The sequence below is a fragment of the Watersipora subatra genome, chromosome 4 (assembly GCF_963576615.1).
Source record: "Watersipora subatra chromosome 4, tzWatSuba1.1, whole genome shotgun sequence".
NCBI classification, from domain to species: domain Eukaryota; kingdom Metazoa; phylum Bryozoa; class Gymnolaemata; order Cheilostomatida; family Watersiporidae; genus Watersipora; species Watersipora subatra.
Window position 1 is genome coordinate 43,876,256 of NC_088711.1, and position 14,055 is coordinate 43,890,310.

Consider the following 14,055-nt stretch of genomic DNA (forward strand, 5'->3'; position numbering starts at 1 on the left):
TTGCTTGAGCAATGGCGCGTTTACTTCACATCTTTGAAAGAAAATCCTCTAAAACAATTTAGGGTAATTCGACTGAATTTATGTTCGAGATCCGAGACCATCAAATCTCAATTTCTTTGGTCGAAAACCGAATTGGTCGAGAACTAAAGCATTCGAGAACTGAGGTTCTACTGCATTAGACTGTAGATGTATCTGCATCATACCATGTAGATACGAGTAAGATATGATCTGCAGCAGGTGTGAACATTTTGAATTTTATGGTTTCCTATGGTTTTTTGTTTTGGTTAAATATATATACAGTAGGATAGAGATTTTACATCATAGGAACCATAAAACACATGTAAGCTGCATAATCTGTTCCAAGATCTTTCCAAACTGACTTCTTTGGGCATACAAAAAGGAAAAACTTAACTTGACTTTTTTAATTTTTGGGCCCTACCGTAACTGCAGCAATGTTAGTTTCGTGATGATTCTCACTGGTTTTATAAACCATTATGGGATTCTACAAAAGGTTAATGGGGAGTGCACGTCTTTGACGTTCATTTATAATGATTTTCTTATTTTTCCAAACAGCGAAGTGTATTCTTCAAAGTACAACTAATAACAACTGTGACCCAGGCAGTCAGAATGTTCTATCATGCCTAAACCACATTTTTGAGTTATTTAAAGAATTGAAATGAGCAAATTCTGAGGATTTTAATGCATTGTAAATTTTTTAAATCGGGTTATTTATGCCCAGGTTATGCAAGATTTAGTAGAGAAGTTTTTATGATGAACTAAAACTGTTGTTTTGAGTTTAAGCAGGATAAAGTTGCTGATTCATGAACTGTAAATCATGGTATTTGTTTACAAATCAAAATGCCATAGCAACCAACCACTTAATCCCAACCTATATTGATGAAACCTGGCATTCTCCGCAATAAAACTCTGAAAAAGATGATCGTTGCTTTTTTATTCCAATTCGATTGACGGTTGACCTCCCAAAGGTCATGGTAAGGTTAACAATGTATGTGGCTAAAAGCTCACTGTCCTGGAGATATTCATTAAAAGGGTATGCTTCAAACTGGGCCCTTCTCATCAAGCTATATTGCTATGACTGCATCTAATGACAGTCCAACAACTTGGAAGTGTTGGAAATGTATTCAGAATTGTCCACTTATACAGAAGGTCGTAGTAAGGTCAACAAAAAGTGACAACAGAGGGCATCAGGATGCGGAAATATCAACCCAACTCATCAAATGACCATTCAATTTAGAGCTCTTTTTATGTAGTTTAAAACTCACACAGTGTAGCACGAGTACGCTGCAGAGATTTATTGTAGCGCATTGGAGGGGTTTGTTTGTTATGCTAGTGGCAATTTGTCACAACACAACCATATCCAATGTTTCCTTCGGAAATCCTTGATACACAGTTCTAAAGAGGCTTAATTGTTCAGATGACAATACTAGCGCATAATTCCCTACATTTGCACCCACTTATTAGTTTGATGTCAACAGCTAGAATGGGAATGTTATCAGCAGGGATAGGCTGATCATTATTCTCTGTAATTTGATTTAATTCATTCGCATTATCGTTAGCAGCCACATATTGCGTAAGCAGCTGTATTTATAAGGTTACCCTATTATCACAATCCTCATCATCGCTTTCACTATGATCTGGGGCAGCTGACTCAGATTCTAAGTAGAAATTCTCATCTAGCATCAATTAGCCGTAATTTTGCGATAGTTTTATTTTGTTCTAGCCTGAAGCATTAAAACAGGAAATAGCCACATACATGCGCCCATCTGCAGTTAAAGCCTATATTTATGATCTTGGGTTATGAAAATTCCATAGCAAAATTCCAAGATGGCATTTTATTTCAAAACGGTTTGGCAGATCAATTAAAATATAAAATACAAACATGAAGTGAATGTAGAGTGTTCAAAAGAAAACTTCTATCAAATCTGTTGCATAAAATGTAGCAAAAGGTTTGCCCAGGCAGTTCTACTTATACTGATATATAAAAGTTTGATTAGACTTCTGTCTCTATATTCATAACTCAAGAGGGGAATGAGGAGGCTCCCAATCCTTTGTAACTATCACTGAGACTAAGATAAAATTCAGAGTGGCGTTTCAATGTATGTGAACGTATTTACAACTTTTACAAACTATGGCTAATGAGTGATCAGAAAAACAACTATGAGAGTGAAAGAGATATCAAATTTCTATTTTAATAAGATGATTGATGTCTGGCAAGAAATTGTGTCTTTGATTTTCCTAATGACATCTCTGTTATAGTGCATCTATGAAGTTAGCTTGATAGTAGAGTGGTATCTCGTGTTAAGGCAACAATGATATTAGTGTTATAATAGCATGGAGAAGCCATGGCACCTTGCTGATGGTGTTAGCATGATAGCGCAATTTACGGAGTGCTAAATCTGTCAACAAAATACCCGTTAGAAATTTCCAAGACCAGTCAATTGATGCGGGTGTTTGAGGGAGGGTCTAACAAGCTGAATGTCACTCGTTGTAGTTTTATTGAAAGTGAAGCTTTATCTAGTTTTTAACCTTAGCTTTAGACAAACAGAAGGACACAGTGCTCTTATTATAGAAAAGATATATTTTGGTTTTTCTTTATTTTAGACATATATTTCTTTAGAGCTTAGATCTTGCTTCATAGAAAAAATGAAAACAACTTATTTAAATTAACATTTAAGCTGTGTGCTTTCTTTAATCTAACATAAAATTACTGTAATCATGAACCCTTAAGCAAGTAAAAACATTAAAAAAGAGAAAAGTTGTTGATACAAACCAATAACACCATAGTTACTGTCTAGCCAATAAATTAAAAATTGACATTTAGTTCTTTTTTGAAGGGTCAAAGGGGTAGGTTTGGGACGATCTTGGAACTAGATCAGCAATTTGCAAGTGTTCTACCGTTACTATAGCCTAAAGTCTCTATAAAGTAAATTTTCTTGGAACAGATTATTTACGTTATTGGAGCATCTATACTGTCTATGGATTCATGTGATTATTTTTTGACAACCTCTGAATATTTAAATTTTCGTAAAAAAGACGTTATACTTATCTGTCCATTTAATAATCTGTCACTAGCTGCATTACCCGTCTACAGGAATAGATTCACGCGCAGCATAAGGTTTATTGAGAGTTGTCTTTCATACTGTAAAACAACTCCAAATATGCAGTTACATCTCCCTCTCTCCATCTCTCCCTCTTTCCCCTCTCTCCCCTCTCTCCCTCCCTCTTTCTCTCCCTCTCTCTCTCTCCCCCCCCCCTCTCCTCCTCGCTCTCCCTCTCTCTTTCCCCTCTCTCCCTCCCTCTTCCCCCTCTCTCTCCCCCTCTCTTCGTCTCTCCCCTCTCTCTCCCTCTCTCTCTCTCCCCTCTCTCTCTCCCCCCTCTCCTTCTCGCTCTCCCTCTCTCTCTCCTTCTCTCCCTTTCTCCCTCTCTTCCCTCTCTCTCTCCCTCCCTCTTCTCCCTCTTTCTCTCTCTCTCCCTCTCTCTCTCCCCCCTCTCCTCCTCGCTCTCCCTCTCTCTCTCCCCCCTCTCCTCCTCGCTCTCTCTCTCCTTCTCTCCCTCTCTCCGTCTCTCCCTCTCTCCCCTCTCCCTCCCTCTTCCCCCTCTCTCCCTCTTTCTCTCCCTCTCTCTCTCCCTTAGTTCAACGCAACACATGCGGATAGACAACATTTTTGGTTTTTCTGTCGGGCGTATGAAGAAACAGTTTTCGGCGTGTGCCTACTTTTGAGCAGGCGACGTATAGCTGGTCATGGCTGATGCAGGGTGACAGTAAGTCGATAGCAGCTGCTCTCTTTCTTTTCACAATAGCGTATCACAACGCTCGGAGTACTCGTGAAAGTTCTGTAATAGTAAGTTACAGTAGGCCTACTCGTAGCTGGAAAAAAATTAGTAACTCGGCTGCTGAAGGAAATGAACATGACCCACTATCACGAACAGCGGCAAATCCAACGTTATTAAGTAGTGGAGATGTGGCAATTCATAGACAATACAACATCGTATAAGAAACACTTACCTTTTTGATGTGGAAATTTAGTAGGTGAGAAATGCGTTTTTCCAGTGGCTCCAAGAAACAAACGTTTACGTGACCTTCTCGGTACACGTTGGCAGCAAATATTAATTGCATGTAAATAACTACTCGTTAATTTATTTTATTTAATGAATAGTACATTTGTATAGCTGTATAGACACCTTTGTATAGGCCGCAGAACTCAGGAAAGGTGCTTTTAAACATGGCAGAAAATTTGCCGTTTAAAAAGCGTGCTAACCGGGGATTTCGGTTAATGCGCTCGAGCGGTGAAAGAAAAACAACAGAATCGCCACACCTTTATATAAGCCGCTTGGCTCAAATCGTCAGAGAAAATTAGCGGCTAATAGTCCATATTACGAAATTACGATATTACGATAATTAGTACTCATATTAATTTGGTTGGCTTCGTTCGACCGGATGGAAAAAGAAAGACCGCTCTATAATTTATTTACCGTTACTACACATATTACCTAATTCAGTTTGCTTCGTACGACCGAAATTCGTACGACGATAAAAGGAAAGACCGCTCTATAAGGCGGACAATCAATCAGATAGACAACGATTGCCGTTTATATAGTAGATAGAGAACAGCGTTTTTCTAGTGGTTGCAAGAAACAAATGTTCACATGACCTTTCCGGTACACGTTGGCAGTAAATATTAATTAGATGTTATTTACTACTCATTAATTTATTTAAAGAGTAATAAATTTTATTTAATTCACTACTAATATTTACTACTAATTTAATTTTACTACTTACTCATATTAATTAAGTTTGCTTCGTACGATCGAATCTGTTACAATCTTGCCACTATCAATACTCATAGAGGATCTATTCTTCAGCCCTGAACCCTTGTATATAGTACATATCAATCAATTTATCTTTGTATAAGCTATCCTGCATTACTTACTTGAAATCATCCTCTCATGTAAATTTTCTTTTAACTTTTACACAAATAATCTCAAACTAAATATGAATTGTTCACTACTATCTTGCATTCAGGATTCTTCTACAGTTTCCGTTTTATTGGATAATATGCCTGCAAATAGAGGCTTTTTGTTATTTTGTTATCAGCAAAATAAAAGATTACTAACTAACTAACGATCGAATCGAAAAAAAAGACCGCCATATAATTTATTTATACTGCTCATATTTGGGAGTTATCGGTGACTCAATATATCGAGAAGACAACTCATACTATTAGCATATCAGTATTTATCGTCCATCCCTACGATGAATAGCAGGTTACGTATTATAATAGAGGCGTGTACTAACCGGAGATTCCCGTTAATGCGCCCTAGCGGTGAAAAAAAAACCACAGAATAGACACGCCCATATATAAAAGTAGCGGCTAATAGTAGGAAAAGTACGGTACTCTATAAAGCGGACAGACAGATACACAGATAGATAGATAGATAGACAGACAGACAGACAACGATTGCCGTTTATATAGTAGATTGTAGATCTTTTTCTGGCAACTTGAGTATTTTTAGGAGGATGCTGCTTTTCCGCATGTTCGCCTGATTTCTTGGTTACTCTTGAAATAACAAAAGAAAATATGTCTTAGAATTTTTTCACTTGGAAGTGAGTTTTATTCCATTGTAAAGAACAACTAAGTCGGCTTCGTTGTTATACTAAATATTTCAGTCAAGCCAAAATTACATCTTTTGTTTACATTGTTGTACGCGTTGGCCTGTTTTAATACTTTTAATAAACTTTTCAAGCTTGGTTTTTGAATTTCCATGTATAAATGCGTTCTCTCAATGTTGTTGAATTTATTTACTATAGTTTGTAATATAGTTTTGCGATTGTTATACCTTGCTTCAAACAGTTTCACAAAGTGCTACCTTCTTTATCTCTTTATGCACAAATCTCTAAGTAAATACGCACATAAACAGCTTTTTTAAGTCAAGACACCAAGACTAGATCGCAATGGAGGATCAAAGCTGATGTAACACTATTTGTACATGTTTGACGCTGGCGAATACATTAAATAGAAATCTGGTCTTTTGATATTATGAAATTTGTGACCTGATCACTGAAGGCTCAGTGTCACTCTATTACAGACTTGCCATCATAAAAACTCGCATTACAATATTCTGCAACCGCAATAGATATTCACTCTTTTCCTTGAAGGTCATTTTTAGAGTTGCCCCAATTTCAATATCGGAATCGGTATCGGTGCCGATATGGGTATTAAGTATCTGAATCGGTATCGGCCGATCTTTTCTTACAAAATCGGACACTTCAGATACTTTTTACATATCAACTATTTAGCAGAAACCTGTATTTTAGCCTGCTACTTTAATAACAAATCATCAGCTGCAAGTTCCTTGCTTTTATCTAATGATTTCCGAGCCTGTCACACAATATATTTCATGTCTATAGCCTAATAAACATCCACACAGCTGCGTAATATTTTGGCTATAGTCAGGACGTAATCACCAAGTGCGGTATTTCCCAATTACACCGATATGATTTGTTGCAGCCAATCACAAACAAGAGAACCATAACGAGCAACAAGAATGCGGTGTAATGTTTCTATTTACTAGCATTGCGAAAGTAATTTGAGCAGTTGATGCATAAAGTTATCTATCTCTCTCTTGATCCTGACGATATGATGTATCGTTTGTATTGCATAAAATAACCTCAGTGGCTTATCGGTGTTTAGCTTGCCCTCCATCATCTGTAGCGTGCGAGTCCTTCAGTACGACTGGCTACATTGATAGTGATAGAAGATAAAGACATTTATTTGCTTTAGACTTGTACAGGCGCAGCAGTTCGTTCAGCAGTAGAAAAGAGACTTCATTATCACAGAGAAAACTGTACCACTAACTGTAATTACCATTAATAATAACATATTTCAAGAAACATGGACTGTTTTGTTATTAGATGCACGGTATGTCAGTATGTGAATATATATACATGTATATCTTTTTTCATAAATACAAACAAATAAATACATCAATATTTATATTTTCTTTGCATTATATTTATACTTGCATAATAAAATGAACAACTATCTATGCAACACAAAAGAATCTGAATCGGATTATTTTTCATTAAGAATCGGTATATCGAATCGGTATCTGAATCGGCTGGTGAAATTAGAATTGGGGCATCTCTAGTCATTTTTAAAAAAGAGAAGACAATTCCTAATTTTGTTCTTTAACATGTCATAGACCAATGTTTGTAATGTAGATGTATACATTCCCTGTTGACTACTCTACTTGAGTTTATTACCAAATTGTTTTTCAAGATACAGTGCACCCTCAGGATACGATTACCCTGATATATTATTTTTCCACTTTACAAAGTTGAACATGCTCTGGTTGAATCTACAACATGATGATTTTTTTCACCTCACGATACGATTCTTTTTTCGCCGTACGAATTAAATGAAATTTTCGCCAAAAAGTTTTGCTGTCAAATTTGGCAGTCGAGTTGCCAAATTTGGAGTTTAAATTCAGCGGTCGGTGTGCTTATTACGTAGGTCAAGATAACAAAATTTCACAACGCCTGAAAGAGACACGATGACCGACTTCTCTGAGTTCAGCAATTCTCCTGTGTAAAACGATAATATTTTCTAGAGATGCCCCGATTCTAATTTCACCAGCCGACTCAGATACCCATCCGATATACCGATTCTTATTGCAAAATAATCTGATTCAGATACCGATTTAGACCTTTCGTGTTGCATAGATAATTGTTAATTTTACTATGCAAATATAAATATAATGCAAAGAAAATATAAATATTGATGTATTTATTTGTTTATATTCATGGGAAAAAGATATACCTGTATATATATATTCACATACTGACATACCGTGCATCTAGTAACAAAGCAGTCTATGTTTCTTGAAATATGTTCTTAATAATGGTAATTACTGTTAGTGGTACAGCTTTCTCTGTGATAATGAAGTCTCTCTTCTATTGCTGAACAAACTGCTGCGCCTGTATAAGTTTAGCGCAAATCAATGTTTCTTTTATTTACCATTAGTGATTCAATTCTATCAGTGAGACTTCTCTATCTTTTATCACTATCCATGTAGCCGGTCGTACTGAAGAAGGGCTCACTTGCCACAGATGATCGAGGACAGGTTAAATACCGATAAGCCACTGAGGTTATTTTATGCGATACAAAAGACACATCATATCGTCAGGATCAAGGAAGAGATAGATAACTTTATACATCGACTGCTCAAATTACTTTCGTAACGCTAGTAAATAGAAATATTTCCGCATTCTTGTTTCCTATCATTGTTCTCTTGTTCGTGATTGGCTGCAATAAGTTATATTGCTGTAATTGGTAAATACTGCTCTTTGTGATTACGTTCTGACTAAAGCCAAAAAATTCCTCAGGTGTGTGAATGTTTATCAGGCTATAGACATGAAATAGATTGTATGACAGGCCCGGAATTCATTAGGTAAAAGTAAGGAACTTGCGGCTGATGAGTTTTTATTAGTGCAGAAGGCTCAAATATGGTTTTCTGCTGAATATTTGATCCTTAAAAGTATCTGAACTTTCTGGTTTTTTTAAGAAAAGATCGGCCGATACCGATTCACATACTTAACACCCATATCGGCACCGATACCGATTCCGATATTAAAATCGGGGCAACTGTAATATTTTCCTTTTAAAGTCAGTAGTAAAGTTGGAGTTGCAATCTCTTCATACCGAATATCTAGTGGTCAGACAACTTTCATTAACTTGCTAACAAAAATCTACTTCATTACGAAAACAGCATCGTTCGAGTTTCCTTGCCCAATTTGGTTAAAAAATGTTTTATATCTCGCTAAAAGTTGGGAGAATACTAGAAAATAACCCGAGTTACTTCTACTAATACAAGTGGTTCATAAAATAAATTACTCACGTGCTTCGGTGGCATGGAGTATGCAAACAGGTTAGAAAACATGTCGTCTTTGAAATGGCGAAAACAAAGGTAAGAATAAGCAGGCGAATAAATAAAGTTTGTCACATCCAGTTTCACCCAGTTGCTCCACGCCCGGTGAAGGTCTGGTCTTTTCTCTGCTCTTGGCCAAAAAAGGTGCTTCTCAGCTTGCCAGCTGCACAAACACGATGTGGCGCGTTAGAGATTATGACGAATTGAAATTAACAAGTTTAATACGAGAAAGCGTGTCTGTTATTTGCGATAGATCGAACTTGAACTGAAACTAACATTATCTCATGTGACTTACAATTCCCGCCATATGGCGCGAACAACTTCTACAGCATTTTTCGACCATCATAGCGGACCAAAAGGCTCATCATTTTTATCAAAGGATGATATGCAATCGTTCAAGCTAATTTTAAAAAATTAAACATATATGTATGCTATGTTTTGAGATATCAGTGCTCAAAGTTGCAGCAATACGATGCCGATAAAATAGACGCGTAAGAACAATAGACATGGTTTTTATCGCAAGCGTGAAGTATATTTGTGAAAATAGTTCGACGAATAAGGATGCATGAAAGTGTGAACGTAAACCATCTCCCACACATACGTCACATTTTAGCCGTTTTGGAAAACGAATCCAAACTAGGGCGGTCTCGTGTCGCTGCGACTTTCTGTTCGTTTTTGAGCTTTTAAGAGCTTTTAATCACATTCCCACATATTTGGCACCTACTACACAACAGAGTAAGACATGGCGAATCTTTTGATACCAAATAACTGTAATGTGAATTTTGTTGCAAGTCAACCTTTAAGCGTGTGTGTGTTTAGGAAGTTAAATTTATTTGAGGTGAATTCGAAGTTTATGCTATGTGTGTGTTTGTCTTGAAGGTAAGATCTTCCTTCAGTACATTATAATGTTACATTTTATTGCAGATCATGACCACTGAATACACTAAATACATTAGAATGACTCTAGGTAACTATAGTTACTAAGGTTAACATGCTATTTTGTTACTAATTTTTAACATGTACAGCACTCATATAAAATTTTGACGATTTTTACCCGGGGATGTTTGCATTATATAATTAATATCGTTTCTATAGACCTACATACCATTTTTTTACCATGTGATGCCAACCCTGGAACGGATCAAAACCGTATCCTTAGTGTGCATTGTATTAGTTACTAGGTAAGGAGTTTCTGCTGCAAAAACTGTGATGAAGAGGTAATTTCTATCTTCATGAAATGTAAGATCAGAATGCACATTTAGTACAATCTACTCCTGCAATGTACACTTGGGACAACCTATTTGCTTACATAAGAGTGTGCTCAACGTTGGGCTGGCGGTCATGTAACGAGCACCTTCGTCAAGATAAATCTAACTATCCATATTACACAAATACCTGTCAAATAAATTTGGTTAGGCCAATATTTTAATTCAAAGTATTTCTAACATTTTACCAACCGGTGCTAAAATATGAAATATTTTATAGTGTTTATAGGAGGCAGTCAAAAAAAGGCTGTCACACGTGGGTAACCAATTTGCACAGACTGATTTGCTCAGTTTTAATCCTACATTATTATGCGTTACAGTGTTGAATGGGCAGACATAGTTTTGGAGCCCTCGCTACAAGCTAACCAAAATCTGCAGAAGACGGATGCAACGAGCATTGACAGCGAAGCTGTTGTTCATCCACCATCTGATGGGCAAGAGAGTGATGGGGTTGCTGAATTTGCCGAAGACTATGAGAATGTATATGAAACAGACGTGACAACTGATTAAGCTGCAGACATGCCAACTGATCAAGCTACAAATGTGACAGCTGATTAAGTTACAGATGTGACAACTGATCAAGCTACAGATGTGACAACTGATCAAGCTACAGATGTGACAACTGATCAAGCTACAGATGTGACAACTGATCAAGCTACCGATGTGCCAACTGATCAAGCTACAGATGTGCCAACTGATCAAGCTACTGATGTGCCAACTGATCAAGCTACAGATGGGCTAACTACGCAAACCATAGATGCGCAAACCGAACAAGCCGCAAATGTGCCAACTGACCCCATCCCAGGTGCGCCGCTGAACTTGCCATAGATGTACCAATTGAGCAAAACACAACTATACCAGTCAAGTTTGTCACAGATGTGCCAGCTGAGCTAGCCACAAATATGCCAATTGAGCTAGGCAAATATCTCAAGTAAAAAGCCACAGACTTGCCAGTTGACTCACCCACAGGTGTGCCAATTGGCTAAGCTATAGCTTTGTTAACTGAGCTTGCTACAGACATCAACTTTACTCACTAACACATAGGTACATAAATACATGTATACGCTTGCTTTTAATTGTGTATTGAAGCCATGCACCGCATATATATGTTCTTTGGAAGGATGTAGTATTTCGTTTACATCTTTACCTTTTTGGTTGGTATTGCTGCTTATCAGGCGTAAGGTTTTTATGTTTGTACATATTAAGTGCATTATATAATAAATTGTCATGGTAACCAAAGCACTTGACACCACATGTCTACAAGCATGTTACACCCCAGGTGAAACAGTTGTTATACTTACACCCCAGGTGAAACAGCTGTTATACTTACACTCTAGGTGAAACAGTTGTTATACTTACACCCAAGGTGAAACAGTTGTTTTACTTACACACAAGGTGAAACAGCTGTTATGCTTACACTCCGGGTGAAACAGTTGTCATACTTACACCCCAAATGAAACAGTTGTTATACTTACACCCCAGGTGAAACAGTTGTTATACTTACATCCCATGTGAACCAGTTGTTATACTTACACCCCAGGTAAAACTAAGGCTGGACGGTTTTGGGCACCAACTGTATACCGAGACCGCACCTGTTTAAACCGATACCGTACCGCATACCGACATTGAGAGAACAACTCCCAAAAACATACGGTTCGGTTTACACACCAACAAATACCGCAAAATGAGACAAAAACGCATGAATTTTTGGGAGTTGTGTTCTACCTACCATTGCTACGCAGCACTAGCCAGCTCTACTTGGGTACAGGGTGCCTTTGTACAAGGGATGGCATTTAGGTTGCACAATCCACCTGTTGGTTCATTCCACCACTCTTAACTTCAAAGTTGGATATTGTGTATTCTTTATTTTAGGCGAGCGTGTAGAAAGCGAGCATAGAATACAAAATCACAGACACACATAAAATCATGTACCATGTTTGTTGAGAATAAACCCAGCTCTTCAGCAATGAACGACAATTTATTTTATTTATATATGTAATTACAAATACCATATATAAAACAACATTCAACTTGACAGCGTTTTCTGCAATCCTACATACATATACAAATAAATTGCGTGCTTATTAATAACTAACATGAGAGAAGTAAGCAGCGTGGTTTCTACATCTAATGTAATGTATCAAAGCATTGCCAAACATCGGATTTCGATGGTGTCGGTGTTAAAACTTCCAAATCTGCATCTTCGGTAGATTTCAATGATGATGATGACGGTGATAAAAACCCCAAATCAGCATCCTCGGTGTCTTCATCTACCAATGATGACAAAAATCAATTAGAGTACGAACTACAAAGTAAACAGAAACATAAAATATAGAGCAGTCCGCAATCGTGAGGAGAGTGAACAGCGAAGAGTAAAATTTTGCAAGCAACAATGTCTATATTAGTAATTGTCATTCTAAAAGCTTTGAGCAATGTCTATATCATAAAATTTTGTTCTTGAGAGCTTTAAAGAAATAACGCACATTATTAAAATGATAGATTTTATTTAAGTTCAGACGGTTAGTTAAGTGCAGACTGGAAACAAAACTCCTAATGATAAGGAATTAATTATTACAATTAAAAAAGATAATGCAAATGACAAAGTGTATGGTTTGGAAATTATCATTGACAGTCATAACAAACACGAAAATTTTGAGTTCGAGTCTTGAATAAACAATATTCTCATTAATTCTGCTGCCTAGCTAGTATTTCCTCTCCATTTAGATTTATAAAAAAATAGTACGGACACTAAAACTACAATAACTGGCAAGTCAATGTTCACGGCTGTCCATCTGATTAGCATCAATCTTTATTGAATCAAAAATAAAAAAATGATGATCCGCACCCATGCACACGTTAGATTTAGAAATTAGAATAAAAAATCAAATGCCTCCCAGCCATACCAACTGATGCACCAAGTACCGACACAAACCTTAAGTGTGACCACTCATGGCCTAACATCGAGTATAATAAGAAACAATGAAAGCATTTACCTTCTGCGATACCTTCGCCGTACATTCTAGCGTGACGACTCTTCTTCCTGCAAAGGATGGCCCCCTGCGACGAAACATCTCCATCCACCAATCAATCTGCTCTATTTTAGTGCTACTTTTACCATGTGACAACGGTTGCTCAGTCTACCTGAGTGCGTACCGATACCGCATGAATGTTCACATAATTGTTCGGTATTCTCGGTGCGTGAACGACCGAACCGCTCCGCGCGGTTCCACTGTGACGTTTTTACCGCTCGGTTTTGAAAGCAAGTACCGCAAAAAAAACGGTAATACCGACATACCGCCCAGCTTTAGGTGAAACAGCTGTTATACTTACACCCAAGGTGAAACAGTTGTTATACTTACACCCTTGGTGAAACAGTTGTTTTACTCACACCAAAGGTGAAACAGCTGTTATACTTACACCCAAATAAAACAGTTGTTATACTTACAATCCAAGTGAAACAATTTTGAGTTGTACCCGTTATACCTACACTCCAGGTGAAACAGTTGTTATACTTACATCCCATGTGAAACAGTTGTTATACTTACATCCCATGTGAAACAGTTGTTATACTTACACTCCAGGTGAAACAGTTGTTATACTTACACCCCAAATAAAACAGTTGTTATACTCACAATCCAAGTGAAACAGTTGTCATACTTACACCCCAGGTGAAACAGTTGTTATACTTACACTCCAGGTGAAACAGTTGTTATACTTACACCGAAGGTGAAACAGTTGTTATACTTACACCCCAAATGAAACAGTTGTTATACTTACACTCCAGGCGGAACAGCTGTTATACTTACACCCAAGGTGAAACAGTTGTTATACTTACACCCAA

General features: G+C 37.2%; 1 protein-coding gene across 1 annotated transcript in view; it reads left to right on the plus strand.

Moving 5' to 3' along the window:
• Positions 1 to 11,453, plus strand: part of LOC137394277 (uncharacterized) — an 88,838-nt gene extending 77,385 nt beyond the window's left edge. The window contains exon 19 of the mRNA XM_068080996.1: positions 10,535 to 11,453. Coding sequence (XP_067937097.1) covers positions 10,535 to 10,724 — 190 coding nt within the window. The 3' untranslated portion in view covers positions 10,725 to 11,453. The remainder of the gene's footprint in view (positions 1 to 10,534) is intronic.
• The last annotated feature ends 2,602 nt before the right edge of the window (positions 11,454 to 14,055 follow it).